This window comes from Oenanthe melanoleuca, chromosome 9 (genome assembly GCF_029582105.1).
Source record: "Oenanthe melanoleuca isolate GR-GAL-2019-014 chromosome 9, OMel1.0, whole genome shotgun sequence".
NCBI lineage: Eukaryota > Metazoa > Chordata > Aves > Passeriformes > Muscicapidae > Oenanthe > Oenanthe melanoleuca.
In genome coordinates, this window is record NC_079343.1 from 21,079,406 (window position 1) to 21,098,586 (window position 19,181).

At 45.6% G+C, this 19,181-nt stretch overlaps 1 protein-coding gene across 2 annotated transcripts; it reads left to right on the plus strand.

Annotated features, from left to right (window-relative positions):
• The first annotated feature begins 367 nt into the window (after positions 1–367).
• EIF4E2 (eukaryotic translation initiation factor 4E family member 2) lies at positions 368–18,662 on the plus strand. 2 transcript variants are annotated; one of them, XM_056498988.1, is made up of 8 exons: positions 368–467; positions 1,188–1,302; positions 2,389–2,523; positions 4,808–4,912; positions 7,859–8,011; positions 8,104–8,240; positions 15,616–15,694; positions 18,192–18,662. In XM_056498988.1, the coding sequence occupies exons 1-7, from the start codon at positions 448–450 to the stop codon at positions 15,659–15,661; spliced, it is 711 nt and encodes a 236-aa protein (XP_056354963.1). In that variant the 5' UTR covers positions 368–447; the 3' UTR covers positions 15,662–15,694; positions 18,192–18,662. The 2 variants fall into 2 exon arrangements, with proteins under 2 accessions (XP_056354963.1, XP_056354964.1); XM_056498989.1 differs by lacking the exon at positions 15,616–15,694.
• The last annotated feature ends 519 nt before the right edge of the window (positions 18,663–19,181 follow it).

Below are 19,181 nucleotides of genomic sequence, written 5' to 3' on the forward strand. Positions count from 1 at the left end.
AAGTGTCCCTTATCACTTCAGGAGCTTGCAGGCTCTTTACTGGGACATTTTTCCTGTTTTCTGTGCCATCCCTCACTGTACATGAAGGGAAGAGTAATGGGAGGGCGTAAGGCTGGAGTTCCTTGTCGCCACAGGAGGCAAGGTGGGAAAACCCTTTGAGGAATAACTGTCTGAGTCCTCAAACTGTATTTACGGGAACAAAATTAATAGTATGAATAATTTGTAACTCTCTGGCCGGTCCCCGGCCCAGCCACGCCACACCCAAGATGGCGGCCCCGCCCTGAGGGGCGCTCCCATTGCCGTGCGCCGTGTGCAGTGTTACGGCTCCGGGGGGAAACGCGGGAGGTTATGGCGGAGCCGCCGGAAGCGGCGGAACGGTTTCGCGAGCGGACCCAGCAGGGCGGAAGTCGCTGAGGCGAACGGGGGTGGCGGCGGTAGCGAGCGACGATGAACAACAAATTCGACGCGTGAGTGTCACCCCCGAGTCCCCCCCCGACCAACCCCCGGTGAGGGGCCCGCACGGCCCCGAGCCCCGCCAGCGCCGCCCGCCGCTGCCCCGGCGCCGGGCGGGCGAGACGCGATGAGTCACGGGGCTACGCACAGCCCGGTCCCTGCAGCCGGGGCCCGGCCTGGCCCCGAGGCGACGCGGCACCGAGAGGTGTGGGCGGTGGGCCGGCGGCGGTCCCGCACCGGGGAGTCGCGGGCCGCCTCGTGGCCCCGCTTGTCTCTCGTGTTTTCCGGCCCTTCGCAGGGAATGGGGCGGGCGGAGAGACCCGTGGGGTGCTGGGTGCTGGCGCGGTGTCTGCTCGCCCTCTGCTGTGCTGGGGGGCGTGGGGAGCGGGGTGGGTGAGGGTCAGCAGAGGTACAGTGACAGGTCTTCATGTGGGCCCCCTGAATAGCAGGGGACCCTAACAAGTAACTGGGATTTCCTGTGGCAGATCGGTAGCTAGCACAACTACTTGAGGTTGTTCCAAAAAGCTGTTTTATGGTTCACTTTGGCTTAAAAGTACGTGCTCAAGATGCCTGTGATAGGCATGAAAGAAATGTAGTTTTTACTGTGTCAAGTGTAGATTTCCAAACTCTGGTAGTCCTTGTATCACAGAGGAGCTTTGGAGCAGAGAACTACTTGGGTTTGGTATGAACCTTCTCAGCTGTGTGATGGCTCTCTGTTATTCTTTCTTCACCAGATTGAAAGATGATGATAGTGGAGACCATGACCAGAATGAGGAAAATAACACACAGAAAGACAGTGAGAAGGAAAAGAATGATCGTGAGAAACCACAGAGTACTACCAAGAGGAAGGTATGGTGCTGGCATCTGCACTCCACTGCCAGGGCATGGTGTGGCAGTGCTGGGGAGTCAATCCTCAGGGAAAAGGAAAATGTCTTGGAGGGCCGTGGTCTCAGTGCATTGTTACTGCTGCAGTGAAGACAGAGGCACTATGTTTGATTTCAGTAACTTGTTGCTTTTGGAGGTGTCTCATCTGAGGGGTGAATGCTCTCTTCACTAACATAGCTGGTAACCTGCCAAGCTTTAGAATGGAAATGAGAAATAAGGCTTTATTTTCATCAGAAAACAAATTTGGAAGAGAGCATGGGGAAAGGACTCCTGTCTGACAGGACAGCAGTGGCTTGAAGATGGTTTAGCAGGCAGTGTTTGGGACACTGTTGAAATAACTTTTAAGATGTGTCCCTGTGTGTAATGTAGCTGGTCAAGAAGGCATTCTTGACATTTATCTCTCCTGGTTTGGGCTTTTTTCTTTTTCATCTTGTATTTAGGAAAACTGCTCTGTGTGAAGTAATGCAACCCTTGTAAACTTGCCATAGTGAAGAGGAAAGTAGAGATTTAATCCCTGGTAACTCCTGTAGCAATATCAAGTAGTGCAAGATAAAGGCTTTGATTGAGGTTTTCTCTGTAAGTTTTGACTCCTGGCTAATGAGCTCTCATTTGCCTCTTTTGTGCTCATTAGAAGTATTTTTAATCAGAAATCAGTGTTTTGGAAATTGAAAAGTGGTTGCTGCCCACTGCTGGTGATGGGTTCTGCCAAAGCTGACATAACAAGTTCTTGGATTAATCTTCCCAGAGCACTGGGGTGTTGGTTGCTTAAGGCAATTGGTGTCACCAGTTTAATTGCATTTGAATCATGATTCATTTTAAGTGGGGTTTATCCTTCCCAGAGGAGGAGAGTGTCTTTTTCTTCCCTTAATTTGAAGAAGTGAGAAATCTCACATTTCCCTTTTTATCGAGACAGGCACAGGACTAAAAAAAAATCCAGTAATGATGCCTCTGATGGCTTGAATATTTGCTTTTACATGCTGTAAATGTAATTTTTCCCATTCCCTTTTTAGAGGAGCGTACCAGGGGTAAACAAGCTTTTGTGTTCTGCAGGCTGTGGTGCCGGGGCCAGCTGAGCACCCCTTGCAGTATAACTACACCTTCTGGTACTCACGGCGGACCCCCGGGCGGCCCACCAGCTCCCAGAGCTACGAGCAGAACATCAAACAGATCGGCACCTTCGCCTCCGTGAGTACCCCCTGCTGCCCCGTGGCACCTGGGCACAGCCTGCCCCTCCTGGCCCCTGTGTGCTGGCTCGTGCACACACAGCAGCCAGTGATTTGCCAAGGCAAATGAGCTCTTGAATTACAGCAGGAGTTGGGTCTTTAGCACTTTTTTCTCTGCCCTGTGCTAGACCTGTGTGCATGGGGGTAGTGGTAATAACAGGAAAAAAAAACCAAAACTAGTAGCCACATAGTTTATTTATGGCTGGAGCAAAAGAAGAAAGGAACAGCTTTTCTATTCCATTTCTGTATTGTCCCCCACATGCTTCTCTGCACCCACATTCCCACAAAAACTGTGTTTGGAATAAGCATCTGGCATGCTATATTTGCCAGCAGCTGGTGGCCTGTTGTCTGTCTAAAGTGATGGACAAGGTGCAGTTTGATGTTGCAGCCAAGTTCATTAAAAGGGAAATTGTTCTTCCTTTTCCCTTCCACTCTGTGGTTGCTTGTTCATGGAATAAACTTGAGCATTTCCTGGAGAGTAAACTTGCCCTCAAGAGCCTAAGATACATAAGCAAAACGAGTCCTCATTACTGTTCCAGAGCCCAGGAAGTCTATTGGCTGTTTTCTTCCTTTCTCTTTTCAATCTGGTGTTTGCCCAGTTTTTTCAGGGTCTCTTATAAATGTTAATTTTGCCCACCAGTACATATCTTTTGTAATATGAGAATTTATAAAAACAACCCTTTATTATTTCTGGAGGCTGCATAAAGATATGCCTGTCTGAGCAGCTGGGTTGTGTTCCTACACAGGATAAGGATGGGAAGAAGAGTCTGTTGTTGTGGTTAGTTGCTGCTCCTATTATCCTGTGTGAGCAAGTACTTTCAGTTCAGGGGATGAAAAATGTGGCTGCCGCTTGATGATCTGGTGATAACTTTTCAGTCTGATAAATCAGTGTAGACTTAGCATTGACTTTTAGCTCCTTAGAGGAAAAACATTGTGTTAAATACTCTGTTGTCTGCTCTTTGCTACAGAGAATTTATTTGGGCCGTTGTTGGCTAGAAGTGCTGCAGTTCTGTTAGGACAGAGAGAGACTGGCCAGCATATCTGATAATGTGTTTGGGTCCAAATTCTGTTTAAAGAGATGGAAGAGCAAACTTCAGAAAGAGTTACCTATCTAAGTCCGGGTTCAGATTTATTCTTGGCTTTTCAGTGGTAAGCTCTAAAATGTGAACCACTAGAGGGCGTGTTCCCTCACTATGGGAGTGTGATTTCCCCGTGGATGTTTGGATGTGCCTGACAAAAATAGATTGCTTCTGACCCCTCCTCAGCCTTGGTTCATAATTTTATTGGCTATAAAAGCAAATTCCATCTTCGATGGCAGAGGTCACATTGGAGTGGAGTTCCAGGTGCTGACCCAGTCATTAAGGTCTGATAAAGTGCTTGGGGTGATGTCTGCCTCCTCCAGCTGCAGCGCTGGTCTGCTTAATAGCTATTGTCTTACTGAGTGGAGTCTTCTGAAAATATGGAAATTAGTATAATCTCTTCCACTGCCTTGTCTTGTTTTAAAGATCCATCCTCTCTCAAATCCTTTCTTACCCGAAGATTCTCAAAAGATAAATATGCTACTTTTAAGAACTATAGAAAAATACGTCCCTTGCCTTATAGTCAAAGTGTCTCAAGCAGACACAGGGGTGCCAGAATTGAACTGGTTGAAGTGAAGTGGTCCAAGTGTACCATGGCAGACTGTAAAAGGAAGTAAGAGATATTTAAATAAGAACTCTGAATAGTACCTCCCAATCTTAAACTAAATGTAACTAAAACAGAATGCATATTTTGTCTTAAAATCTGCATACAGTGAAATTGAATACAGAAAAATGTCTTATTTGAAGGTTTCTGCAGTTTCCAGGGTCACAGAGAGCAGTGGTAATGCAGGGTAAAGAGGCTTGGCTGTAGCTGATGCATTTGACATATCCAATGATTGAAAGTCTGGGCAATAGGAGTTAAAAGATATGTTGGGAACTGTTCTCTGGAGCAGCTGTTAACTTAGCACAGATTTCTTCAGACAAACACAGAGTGACTTTAAAGGCACCTGATGAATGTTTCAGGTGGTCACCTGGTAATGAAGCCAGTCAGAAACAGACACTACTGTTGCTTTTTGTGTTGCCTAATCAACACCCCGGTGACAAGAGAGTAGAACAGAAGAGGGGAAGGTAGCTCTGGAGAGCTGGTATGAAAGTGGCAGCCTGTTTCTATAGAAATCTTGACTGAACAGTTTGAGCAGCTTCATTGTGTGGTTGGTGTTGTTGCAGGTGGAACAGTTCTGGCGGTTTTACAGTCACATGGTACGTCCTGGGGACCTGACAGGCCACAGTGACTTCCATCTTTTCAAAGAGGGCATCAAACCCATGTGGGAGGTGAGTTGGAGCTCTCATTTCTGCCTTCATATTTTCCCACAAGATTTTGGAGGGAACCTTCTGCAGTGGAGGGACTCTTGTCATTAAATGGCACTCCATTGGATTTTCGTGGGTGCAGTCCTTTCCTCTGGGTTTCCTGTAAGCTTGTCCTCAGAACACTGTCCTGTGTAGCCTAACAGTCCTGCTGCCAGAGAGGGAAGATGGGGAAGTTGCTGGCTGCACCCCCACAAAGGTTGCTGAACTGCCATTGCCAGTGGAGGGGGTACCCCCATCTAAGCTCTGTGCTTCCCAGTGTAGGCACTTGCCCTTGTAGCTGCCTCCAGTGATAGCAGTGAAGGGCTTTCCTCTGGAAGGACTCTCCAAGTGGGATTCAAAAAAGCTTACAAAAATCAGCTCTTCTTTTTCAGTCAAGGAGGCGCATATGGTTAAAAACCTGCACACAGAGCCGGAAATGAAAAAACAACTTTGCCTTTTATTTGATTTTTTTGTTGTTGTTTTGTTATTGTTGTGGGGGGTTGATTGCTTGTTCTTGGTTTTGTGTTGTTTTGTTGGTGTTTTTTGGTTTGTTTTTGGTTTGTTTGTTTGTTTGTTTGTTTTTTGTTCCAGGGCACTTTGGTTTGCTTCTATTTCTATCCAAACCTGTTAGAAGACATTTTATAAAATCTTTGCCCAGCAAATCATTCTTCCAGTTCCTGGCCTGCTTCCAGCAGTGACCAATAGCATTCACAATATGAGGATTTTATGTGTTTCTCTGAAGTACCTAATTATACTGCTTGGTCCTGAGAAATTTATATGTGACCCTCGTTAGCAATTATTTTAAGCAAGGTGTTTTATAGCCAGTTACTGCAAATACTATTTATATAAAATGTTTAACCCTCTTTGGACTCCTGGTGAGCAAGTTCCTCAGACAATGTGTCAACCAGAGAGTCCTCAAGTTAATGATACCAGAATTTCTATAAAGTATTTCCTGGTAGACATTTTAAGATGGAGGTGGAGAGATTCTTTGATATTTTTATTTCTGGCCCTACTTCCTTCTTATATTTCTAGAAGAGGACCTGAGATCTCATTTCTGGCCTTCCATTGCTGCATGCTTTGTAGGGCTTTGTTTATGCTTCTTTCTCTTCCAAACCAATCCTTAGTTACTGTGATTCTTGTAGGTACATATGTGCCTGTGTGTAGCTCTGATCTTTTTCTGCATCCATCTGTGCCTTTTCTGGTAAAGTCAGAAGCACTAAGCATAGTATTCCCTGGTGATTTACTGGGCTGCAGATCATTACTATTCTGGTGAAGGAAAATCAAATGCTTGACTGAACCGAAGCTTGTTTAACCTGAAAGAAAACTAACAACAACCATAAAGCACATGATACAGCATCTGCCTCCCAATCACTGCTCTCTCTGTAGCCTTGAACCTGCTTAAGCCACCTTTGAGATATTTTTAGAAGTAACACTTTCTTCTGATGCCCATTGGTTATTGTGGAAACTTTGAAGAGTTAAACCCTACTCCCAGTCTAAAGGCTGTGATGTTCTCAACTTGGAAAATAAGGGTACTTAACAGAAACCAGTTTGCTTCTCACAGGATTCTGCCACATTCCTAGAACTTGTGTTGATTTGGATGGTTCCTGTCATCCTTTGAGGTTTGTCTGGAGCTTATGCTTCCCCTTTCAGCCCAGCACATACCTGAAAAGTAGGAGTCAGGTGAATGCTGCTGTTACGCTGACACTTCCATGTTTCCTCTGGATTGCTTCGTTAGCACTTGCTGTCTCTGAGAGAGCAGACAAATGCTTAGTTTTATCTGAGCCCTAGAGAAGCTTGAAGGCTAAAATAAAATTATTTCATTAAGAAGGGTTAAGTTACCTTGCCTGGCATCTTGAAGATGTGTCCCAGCTTGGCAGAGGGGATTGCTGGGGATTTGGAGAGGGATGTCCTGTTTTGTGCAGTTCCCTCTGAGTCGTCCTTTGTTCTCTGTTTCTGTCCTAGACCTGTCTTCCTTTACCCTTCCCAACTGCCACCTCTTTGACTTGTTCCTACCTCTCTGTCTTCAGCTTTGGATGGAATTTGTTCCCCTCTCACCTTGTAAGATTTCCCAGCTACAGTGTTGTACCAGAGGATGCCACAGTGTTCTGCACAGAGGAGGAGCTGCTCTTTGACATAGCTGTGCATTCTGGGGAGCAGGGGAGGCTGTAGCAGTTTCCAGCTCTTTGTCAGCTTCAGGATACAGAATCACAATATTGAGGTGATGGCTGCTGGTTAAGACTGGGTGCTTAGCATAAAATTTTTCTTTTACTTTCTTGCCTTGTTTTGGTTATTTTCCTGGGTCACCACAGTCTGGAGCAAACATTCCAGCTGTATGATGTGTGATAATGTCAGTAGTTCTTAGAGAACAGGGTGGTCCTTTCTGTGTTAACACAGCTTGTGAGCCCATTCCTGGAAATGTGTAAGGAAAATGTTTATCAGTTTTTCAGTTGTTTTTAAAATACTGTTTTGCAAACTCTTTCCTGGCCTCCCATGCTCTGTGATGGAGGTGTTCTGTTTTACAGGGATCTTGTTTTACAGGAAGAACTATATATACAGAGGGTTAGAAAAATGGTGAATCAGTCTCAGGTTTAGGAGAAGTTTAAAAGTCCTTGCCTGGGTCTGTTTGTGCAGATTGGTAGGCTGGTGTTAATCTTTGCTAGTGGGATTAAAACACTAGAACTCAAGTCATCAGAGCATAGAACTTTGTCTGGAAGGCTGAGGGCTGTTGTTTCAAGTACTTTGTATTCAAAGTAAGTGGTTTTCCTCTGTCTCTGCTTATAAGGGAGAGAAGTGAAATAAAATGCTTTTTCTTGAAAATACCTTTCTTGCCTCACCTAATCAATATCTGCTCCTGTTTGTGGCTCTGCTGTCTTGTGGGTAGCAGAAAAATAGCTAGGAGAAAACAAATCAATTTATTTCCTCTCTTCCTAGGATGATGCCAACAAAAATGGTGGTAAATGGATTATCCGTCTGCGGAAGGGCTTAGCGTCACGGTGCTGGGAGAATCTTATCCTGGCCATGTTGGGAGAGCAGTTCATGGTGGGGGAAGAAATCTGTGGGGCCGTCGTCTCTGTCCGATTCCAGGTGAGTGCTTTGGAGAACTGGCACGTGCTTCCATGTGGCAGGGCTGCAGCAAGTGCCCCATGCTTACCCCTCCCTCCTGTGCCATTCCACAGGAGGACATCATCTCCATATGGAACAAGACAGCCAGCGACCAGGCCACGACAGCCCGGATACGCGACACGTTACGAAGAGTGCTCAACCTACCTCCCAACACCATCATGGAATATAAAACCCACACCGACAGCATCAAGTACGTGTGCTGGCCAGGGGGGTGCTGCAGGTTGCATGTGTGCTCCAGCAGCTCAGTGCATGGTGCAGGCGCTGGCAGAAGTGCTCGTGTGCGTTAGGGCTGTTCCTGCAAACTCAAGTGCAAACAGCAGCAGTTGTTGCCAGCGCGCTTTGGAAACCAAATTCCTGTGTTGTTGTCATGCTGTTGTTGGGGGTGTTTGGTTCTATGAGCAAAACCTTTTTCATTTTAAACATGTGGTCCAGGGTTATTTTAACAATCCACCTGGTCTGTCACTTGGGTGATGGGCAGCCCAGGGTGGAACAGTGGCTTGATGTATTCAAAGACAAGATTGCAGTGGTGGGGGTCAAATCATTTGAATAAATAGAGATTCTGGGGAATAAAGTGCGGAAGCTAACAGGGATTTATAGTGCCATTAGACTTATAAATGGTCTTGGGAAAGTGCTGTGTGAATTTACAGTGCTGTACAAATGATTTCTAATCATAATAAACGTCATATATTAAGTCTTCCAGGCCCTGGTGACACAGGCTCTTTAACAAGACTAGAAGATCATGGTACACAGAGAGCACAGCTGTATTTTTAAATAAATGTATTATAGCTTACCATATCAGGCCATTCAGGGTGATTTTATTTCCCACAAAGTGATGAAAAATTGCATATATAGGTATTAGTTAGAGGTGAGTAATATGTTGTTTTTCTTAAGTGTATTATAAACAAATACACTGATTAGGTCATATTGGTTAAATTAATACTTGAAAAGGTGCCCACAGAAAAAGAAGTGAAGCGAATGAATAAGACACTGGTGGGGCAGAGAGCTTTCTGATCTTGCCTGTAATGAAGGTGCAAGTATCTTTCATGAGTTTCTTTCACTGTGCTGGCTTGCTCTTTCCATGTAATCGTCCTGTCATCAGTCTGCTGTCAGATAGTTGGATGGGATCAATCCTGGTTCTAGCAGACAGCTAGCTTCCAATATTAAGTGTACTCAATGTTTACTAATTCTGTAATTATACAGAAGTCTTGTTGTAACTGCCTGTAGGCATTTAGTGTTCCATGTGGCCCTCCCTCCTGTGTGCGTGGAAAAGGGAAAGAGAGAATTTTTTCCATTTTCCGTGATTTTGCCACTAACGTTTCTCATGCACTTTTTGCCAGGAGAGGGCACTATGGATTCTCTGTCCATGTAGGGAAGGAAATAGCAACGTACTCATGTGGACACACAACAGAGTATTTTACTCCTGCTCAGCAGCAGCAGACTGCAGACTGTGGTGATGCGGCTTTGTGGTGAGAGCAGGGAGGTGCTTGACTTCTCTCAGTCTCTGTAGTAAAAGCTGTGTATGGAGCCAGCTGTCCTAAGCAGTGGTGGTGGTTCATGTAGCAAGTGTAGAATGGGAGTGATGTGGCCTTTTCCTTGTGAGCTGTCACCACGAGCACTTCCTAGCACAGAGAATGTCACTATAGCAATGTTTGTTTTTGCTCTGGCAGGTGTGAGGCCTTGAGTGATGGTGCATTCAGTAATGTGGCCTTATTTCCCTATACCAGTGCAACATGTGCTTGCTGCCCTCTCTTCCTGCATAGCATCCAAGTTTCATTTTGTGGTGCTGATGTGTGGTGCAAAGTGAGCTTGTCTGAGAATAACAGGTGTTGGAGGTATCAAGTTTAGTAGCTCAGATTACAGCTGGGAGCAATTCTTAAATAGAGGCCGACTGGCTTGTCTCCCGTTCATTCTTCTGTGGGTAGGAGGGTTAGTCAGGAGCTGCTTTGATGTCACAGTCAGGTAGGTCTAAGCAATTAACCTTCTACCATGTAGGGCATCATGAAAACCCCTTTTTTCCCATTGCCTTGCTTGAGCTGCAGCAGTCTGATTGCAGTGCTGTCCACCTTCTCCTTCCTAAGGCACTGGTGTAAATTCAGAGCAGAACTGCTGTCAGTGGATTTTCTGTGTAGTGATGTACAGACCAGCTTCTTGTGCCTCTCTTGCCTGGTACCAGCAGGCAGCAAGGGGCAGCAGCTGCAGAGAGGTGATGGTGACTGCTTTGTGACAGAGAAGAGCAGGACAGCCCCAGCTTTCAGTGTGACTCTGCTTGGCTTAGCTTCATATCATTAAGGTTCTCTCACTAATAAAGAATCTCTTGTGTAACTAGTTCTGTCCTCCATGAAGTCTGGCTCCTTTTCCTTACCCATCTATCAAATTCTGTTGAAATACTGTCCATCATGAATAAACTCCACTTATGCTGCACATGTACCATGTGATTTATGACTCGGGAGGGCTTTCCAGCCTGCACTCTATATTCACACTCTGGCTGTGTTTCATGAAAAGCTCTAATGGAAGAGCTGTTCTCTAGGCTTTGTCAGGGCTGCCTTTTGAGGGGGGCTTGTGGCATTTTTCATTTGTATGGGCTGCATCTCTCCACTAGAGCTCTGCTCATGTGCGGGATTTGATTGGCATTGATTGTGCTTTAGGGAAGGGAGCATGCTTAGCAAGAAAAGAACAGGCATTTCTCAAAACCTTGACTTTTAGGTAGTGAATTGACCTGGATTAGCTTTTGACACACTATAAATGAATGCTTCTGTAGAAATTGCTAGCATGCCTCTCACTGTGGAACCTGAGCCCTGTGTTTCAGGTTTTGTATATTCCTTTTGTGATGATGCATTTCATATTAAATCATTTCTAGACACCATTTTTCATGAGTTGTCAGCGAGGCTGCAGCCCTCTTTGTTTCAGAAAGTGGTGGTGCTGCCAAGCTGCATCTGAAAAGTACCTGTTGCATCACAGCTATTCCAAGGAGCTGTTCTGCATTCTGTCCTTCCTGCTCTCAGTGGTGGGGCTTGTGCATTTAGCTAGATAAGCAGATCTTTCATTGCAATTTTCCTTTGTTTGTCCTTTCTCTTGCTTGTGATATTGACAAGCTGCCTAAATCCCAACGAGTAGAAGGGTCAGCCTAATCTGTATGAATTCCCAATCTTGCTAGGAAAGCTGGAGCAATCTCTTGGACTCTGCTTAATTCCAGGGGATTTATAGTACCTTAGACATTAAAGCACTGAGCACCTAAAGAGAACATATGTGACATTTTGTGGGCTACCTTGTTTCAGTAGCTGGAGAGAAATTGCTTCTCTTTGTTCCCTCAGAGGTGCACTGAGAGAAGAGCACTCAGATGCAGTGAACCACTTAATAGGTTCAGTTCATCAGTGTTGTTAACCTCGGAGGTGACAAGGTCCAGAAGTGACAGTGGCTTATGGACAGTGGTACTTCCTGTGGCTTGGAATGAAACGAAAAACACCCGACCTCTTTTGCTGCCATAGCTGGAGCACTTTTTTGAAAGCAGAATGTTGCCAACCAGAGCCCAGCCATGTCTCAGCAAAGACACTGAAAATATTCAGTATCTGCTGTTGGGAGAGAGGTGGAGGGGAAGTGATCACTTTCACCTTTGACTTTGAGCACTGCAGCGTGAATTTTGTGACTGCCTTGCATATATCTTTGCCCTGCCTGGACTTGTCAGCCTTTCTTTTCCACACTGATAACTGTGTGGTCAGTGACCATCTCCTTTGTTGAGAGCACTCACCCACAATACCATCCAGGAATCCCAGGCAAATTCAGCAACACTGCTTCCAGTGCCAGGAGAGCAGTGGCCATCAGCAGGTTGCCACTGAGCAGGCTGATGTGGAAATGTTTTGGTTGCTGTGTGACATTATGGATTGTGCTGTCAGCTCTAAAGCGAGGCTGCTTTTCCTGAAAACAAAGCTTCACTTATTCGTAAGTGCCTGCTGCAGTGGGAGCTGAGCAGGGTATAAAACTATCCTTTCCTTTCAAAGTCACCAGTGATAACTAATGGGATGGCTCTAGTAAATGGGAAGAATAGTTGCTCTTAATAGAGCTGGCACTGGGTTCATTTCACTGCAGGCAGATGGAGGAAATGGCCTCAGACTATATTGTAGGTAGGAGAAAAGAGGATATCCTATGAAGGGAATAATGCACTGTAAGAAGACTGCAGGAGTGAGGTTCTCAGACAGAAAGGAAAGGCAAAAAAGTGAGGAATTAGGAAGAGAAGTCCCTGTGGAATTGGCAGGTGTTAGGCAAGAAGATCAGTGTTTATGAGACAGTAAGCTGATGGTAGAATGCTTGTGAAGTCTCCCTTGTCACAGCAGAGTTCAGCTAATTCTGTAACTGTTGTGGTTTTATAGCACTGGTTTCCATTTGTTCGTTAATTTCCAAGACCTTAGGAGAACTTGTCAGTGCTGCTGTTTTGCTTGTGCTACTTACCTTTGACTGTGTTTTAAATGGAGTGGGCAGGGTTAACCTTGACTAAAGAGAAATGGTTTGCAGATGGGACCCTCACACATTGTCTGATGCCTGTCAGGGGAAGGCAGGTTGCCTTGGGTCTTGCCAGCTCTGGAGCAGCATTGTTTCACCTTCATCCATTCAAGTCTGAGAGCAGAAATAAAATCTAGAGGAGAGTAGTGAGGTTCCAGATCTGATAGCTGTCCTTTTCTCCTGAGTGTCTACAATACTGGCTTCATTCATTTATCCCTCCATTCTCCAATTCCAGTAATGTTTCCAGGTGCTTCAAGTCTAAGAGCACTTGCATAGACCTGGTCTTTGAATTGATGGATTCATAAATTCGTTCTCCATCAATATAATATGCTTTATTCATAAGTGTCCATGACTTTGTGAAAGGCTTCCTTATCTTGGTGGCCTGTATCTTACAAAAAAAAGTGCCTATAATCTATTTATTTCATGGTTGGTTTTTTCAAGGAGATCAGTTTAGTTGTGTTTATTTAGTTGTATTATATTGCCTTTGCTACAGGTAGTGCCAGAGAGGTGAAAGAATTATTTCAGGCTAGAAGACTATCCTAGATGTTTTTTTCAAGCTGTTAGTCACAAAGTTCTTGTCTGGCTGTGAACAAATCCCTGGGGAAGCACCCAGAAAGAGGCTGTGCTGCTCTGGACTCCTGCAGAGTGTAGTGAGTGGTCAGTGTGCTGGGCGGTTCCATGTGGGCTGGCAAAAGAGACAGACTTTGGTGCCCTTTGTAAGGTACCATAAGTGCACTCTGAGCTGTCTGAATCCTTTTGTAGCTGGGGAAGGAGAGGGTAAGGAGCAGAGTTGCACAGAGAACTACTGGAGGCAATCTGCTAGAACTTAATTGAGGATGTTTGCAGAAAACAACTAGTGCTGCTTGCATAATGAGGTTTTCGAAAGTCCCTTGAAGCAACTAAGACTGCCCTTCCTCTTTTTGCTGGAGTCTTCCTCTTTCTTTTTTTTTTTTCCTATTTTTTTTTCTTTTCTTTTTGGAGAGATAGTGGCTTCTTTTCTCTTTTTTTTTTTCCCTCCAACTTACTTGGTGTGGCTAAAGGGAGCCCTGTCTGGGTCCTGACCCTGGGCAGTGGGGAAGAAGGTGGGAAGTTTCAACAGTCGCGGGTCTAGAAGGAGTGTGGAAGAACAGCTCTGGCTGACTTTGTTTAGCCTGCTAGTGTTTCCATTTCCCATCTGTTCAATGGGAGTAATCTAAGTGTTGGGGATAATTCACTGAGTATCTGATCACTGTGCAGACAGTATGGCAATAAGGTACTAAAAATGTCTATACATAAAAATAACCTCTTAGACTCTCTGGCACTGTGCCTTTGGCATGTCACAGGTCATAAAGATTCTGCCAGATGAAATTAACTGGCAGCCTTGTTCAGTATGGAATGAGAGCAGTTTGCTCTCCTAGCGTAGTTTAGGTACATTAGGGCAGACACATCCTGGTGGATTTTTCAGTCAAGTCAGCAGATAGTTGAAGTCATTAGTACTATAATATATATGAGAGTCTTGAATTAAAAATTCTTGGCTGGAAGAGATTTTTCTCTCTGTCTGTGAGGACAGAGATGAAGGACTGTGCATGGTGTTATTGGGATGTTGGAACAAGGAATTCCTTAGTGTGAAAGGGGTAATAAATTATTGATTATGTTGACAAGTAATCTGCCCTTGTGTTCCTTCTGCTGAGAAGTTACAAGTTTAGAACTATGGGAGAGGAAAGAGATGTGATTGTGGGTGATGGGAATGGGGTAGAGATACAAGGGAAGTTGGAGGGAAGACATGAAGGTGGAGACTTTTTGACAAGTCTGGAAATGTGCAAAGATTGCCAACAACTAAGAGGGCTTCCGATTCAGTTTCTCTTCTCCCTAACTTTCTTCTGTAGAGAGGCTGTTGGACCCTGAGGTCTCTATGTTTATTTGGGCTATGACTTGATGGGAAAGAGCATGTGATACCTGGGCTGCTTTTGCAAATTGTATTTGGGAGCTTAACTCTGAGGCTCAGGTAAGAGCCAGGTTGGTGGTCTGGTTTTGGCACAGATGCTGACTAACACAGGGTTTCCATTCCTGAACTCTACTGTTGTGTTGCAGTGACCTGATGAGGCAGTGCACAAAACAAAACGTGAAGTAGCTGAGAAGTATCAGCAAAAAAATCTAGAGGGTGGTCTGAGTTCATGATTGACCTGGGTTCTCTTTAAGGTGCCTCCAGCTCCATGGGACTCTGTGGCTTCAGAAAATGGCTTGGCATGTGCTGTAGGCACCAGGACTGTTTTGCTGGGCACGGAGAGCTATGAGGTTCTTTGATGTCTCTGATCCCAGAAGATAATAGTCATGCTCACATTAACCTCAACATGTTTTCCCTGAGAGGGTTTTCAGTATGCTGCCTTCGTAAAACCGACAGCAATTTTTCAGTCTGCTGCCTTCATCCGTCAGTAATATTCTCCACCAGGGAATGCAGTGTTAGGCCTGTCCCTCTAACTTATCTAAAAACATTTTCATTTCAGATAGTTGTGATGTTTTTACTGGGTGGTCATTAACAACGCAGGTTTACAATAGGAAATGAAGCTTTCTAATAACAATTGGATTCTGCTGCCTGATTGAAGAATTTCATAAGAACTAAGCTATGTGGCATTAAAAGAAACCCCTTTTGAGGGCATTACCTGCCTATGCAGTATGTGGCAAAGCATGAGGCCAGTAACTAGCTGAGTTTAACCAGCCAAGGAATGTGATAATCCTCCCGAAAGACGAAACATGGGCTATTTTATGAGCAATAGGAAATGGATATTCCATTTGTGACTAGGAAGGTCATACCTGTCTCTGGGTATTAATGTGGCTTTATCACCAGCAGCCAGTGGAAACGCTTCATGTCTGTGCAGAACGCTAAAGCTGCCTTGTGCTGTCAGATGTTTGGCTGGATTTTAAGGATGCTTCTATCCACTAGGGCTATCGGAGAATATTGCCTTGTTCTCTGAAGACAAGTGCCTTTTAAACGTCATTGAATGTTTCTGCTCTCGTTAAAAGTTAAGAAGCCTTTGATCTGAAGTGCTATTTTTTGGTTTTTATTTCATTTTTTTTTCCCTCTGGCTTGCCAGGGCCTGGGAGGAGTTTCATGGCCTGGTGAACAGCAGTGGCCGCTGATCGAACGCTCCCCCTCCCTCTGTCACACCCAGGGTAGGGCCTCATCTTTCTTCCTATGTGACTTCATGGCATACCTCTCAGCTTCCAACCTTCTTCCCATGGGCTGGCATGTTCCCGTGCCTTATGGGCCTGATGGTGGCCCATTCTGCTATTTGTTCTTTTCCAAAGGTCAAAATTACTTTTTAATTTGTTTTTTTTGACCAGACCACCAGCATTTTCTGTTGAGGTGCTGTGTGCTATTTTGCTAATGTGTATGAGGCACTTGTATCCCAGACTTGGTCCCAGGAGGCTGAGAGGTATGTCTTCAGCTTGGGTGTGTTGCCTAGGGTTGACTGTAAGCAGGTGTGGAGTGGTAAATAAATCCTAAACACATCCAGGTGATGGACACAGAGAGGCACCTGGGGCCTGACACACAGCTCTTTAACAGTGAGCTGAAACAAAATAAATTAATTGGTCAATAAAAGCTTGTTCAGGAAGGACACCCACTAGCTACTGTAGGTAGAAATAATGATGTTGTGGCTAATGAGACAACCACCCTCTGCCACTGGTAGTGTCAGCCAAGATGTGCAGAGAAGATAGCCAAGGTGAGCCCAGGGCTGCTGGGAGCCTCACAGTTCAGACTGTTTTTCCCTGCAGTGCCCACTTCCCTGATAGCAGGCCCTTAAGAAGGGCCAGCAAGAGGCCTGGCCATGAGAGTTGGGTTGATTGTAGCCAAGTGGGATCACTGGGTTGCTGAGTGCCAGAGCAGAGGAATCTACTGGTAGGAAGCATTTACATTGCCCAGTTCCCATAGCTGGGCAGTGGAATGTAGCTGCTCCAACACAGCTGAGCTCTGAGGAGCTGCTGGGGATCCCACAACCTCCCTCAACAGCATTGGGCAAGCAGTGTTCTCATACCTTGCTCTGAAGTCATGGGTGAAAATAATACGTCTCTCTCCTCACAGGTTTGGTTTTTTGTGAGGATCAGTGTTTACAAAATACTGCACAGGCACTTGGTAGTGTTGTTATTGTTAGATGACATTCAGGTGTCCTTCCGGAAGAGGAAACCAGCTCACTCCACGACATACCAGGCTCTGAAGGCAGCAAATGTGCCAAGGGTACAGGAACAGTGGCAGAGTTCATGTAGCTCTCAGCTGTACTGGGTGGCCTGTGCTGATGAGGGATGAGCAGAGGGCCTGGGACACCCCAATAAAGGCAAAAGGAGCAAAGATGTAGGGAAAATCTGTCCACTAAAGAGCTACCTAAAGTATGCTATCCTCCTAAAGTAGAAGGCACAGGTCAAAGTCCAGTATGGGATAGAAAGCCAAACCATTATTGCAGATTAACCAGAATCCAGTTAATGAATCCTGAATCACATTCCCAAATGGCAGCCTAGTCTGCTCTTCTGGCAAGTGCAAAGGTGAGCCCCAGTCTTCTGCAAATGGCCTCCAGCATGTTTTTGCTGTCGAGTCATAGCAGAGTAACTTTTTAACTCTAAAAAATGGTTTTTACTTCCTTCTGCCCTTCCAGTTCTCCAGCCCACCTCCTGGAGGTGTACCAGCCTGTGCTGGTACAGCTACCATGCAGCTCCTGGCTGCTCACAATGATAGCTCAAGGGTTTGAGTGGGATTTCACAGTCCTGCACAGCATCTTGCTGCTGAAGTTGCTGCCTTTGCTCTTCAACCATTTTGTGTGGTATGTCCTGGGGCATCTCTAAATGTTTTGGCTTGGGCAAGTTACAGCCCTGTACCTGTTTATGTTAAGAACTGCCAAACCTATCCTCTCAAAGTAATTGTAATCTCCTTTGTTTCCAACACACCACCTATTAATGTGGAAATACGCTTTGCCTGTTGCTGCTGCTCACAGGCTGGCAGTAAGCAATAACAGATTTCTGTAACTTGCCCCATCTTCAATTGCTGCAGTGCCATGAGACTGTACTGAGGGAGATTGTAACCAGCACTCCTTCCTTGGTCAATATCCCCTGAGGCTCGTGGCTGTACTCAGGAGCGAGTGGAAGCTGCTGAAGAGACTCTTCTATTTAAACTTGAGGGAAAGACCCTTTTCAGATTAGATACTCTTTTAAGGTAGGAGAGATCAGAGAGCTAAACTTGTTAACAGTATGGCTAAATACAAGGGACAGAGGCAGGGGGAAGTTGGCCTGATAGTGTATTTGTGCTCCAAGCAGAATCCCAGAATCCCCAAGATAAATTTTTGGTAAGGAAGAGACCTTGCAAGTTGTTTAAACACCAGAATGCATCAGGGAGGTTTCCACATTCTATCATGTGCTTTGCTTACAGGAGATGACAATTTTTTCTTCTCAGTGATTGGGGATGAACCTGGATCTCCCTCGTTACAAGTGTTCTGGAGTGACAGCTGACTTGTATGAGAACTCTGTAGTTAGGAAGATCTGTTTGGGAAATTTAACAAGCGTTGATTTTGAGTGATGTTCTGGGATGGCAACACTGGTAGCTGTGGTGGGGAGAATGGGGAGGTGCTGTGGTCTGAAGGAGTGCACATCTTTAACCACCTTTTTCCTTCCCTCTGTTTTGCAGGGATAATTCAAGCTTTCGAAACACAAAAATCACGTTGTGAGAACAAGAGTTGGCACTAAGCTCCTCTCTCCGTGTTGAAAGCACTGAGAGTGCCCTCCGACCTCTGAAGGGACTCATGGGCCACTCTCGCACTCCTCCCTGGGGGAAGGATCCATCTGAAGCCCTCCAGCAGCGGTGACAATAGAGGCCGATTTTGTCTTACACAAACTTTTTTTTAGCAGTGGGGCGGGAGGCAGCCTTTCAATTAGCAGCGGGCCCTTGGGGGCCGCATCTTGCAGCACTTTCCTCTCTTTCTCTACATGGCACGCAGGATCTCTGGGATTCTGCCTCAACATCAGAGCCTTTTGCTGAGGGATACCAGTATTATAAATCTCTCTGCAGCTGGGAGGAGCATCCCAGTTGAGAGTCAGCCCTGTGGTTTTCAAATGCCCCTTTTCAGTTCTGCCAATAAATTATTGGGTCTCTTTGTTTCTTTCAGTCTCTCATTTTTTGGCTGTGTCTGAAATTCAGTAAGGTGGTATTTCTCTAGGCTGCTTGCTTTGTCTTTCCCTCTTCTTTATACACCCAGGTTAGCAGTGCCTCGTACTCATCCCTATTTGTTATGGAAAGGGATGTGAGCCTCCCTTAAAGCAGGACAAAGAGATGTTTGGTGTCAGTTGCCTTCACTCTGTCTGTCTCGGTGGAGAACCAGCAGCACTGGCTGAATTCAGGGCCAAGCCTGCTTCTGATGTGCACTGGAGTTTGCAAGTCTCTGGCCACCTGGGGTACTGGGCCTCAGTGGGTGTAGCAGAGGAGGGTGATGGCCAGCCTGCTGCTCATAGCTGAGTGACAGCTGTGACCAGAAGAGGGGCTGGGAGTGACCCCCTGTCCTCCAGGGTGAGCCTCAAATGATGGGTTGTTGCTTGGAAAGCCAGCATGGCTGCAATTTGGATGCCACGGAAACAATAGGAGCTAATTATTTCCTCTGATTCTGCTTGACTACAACACTAA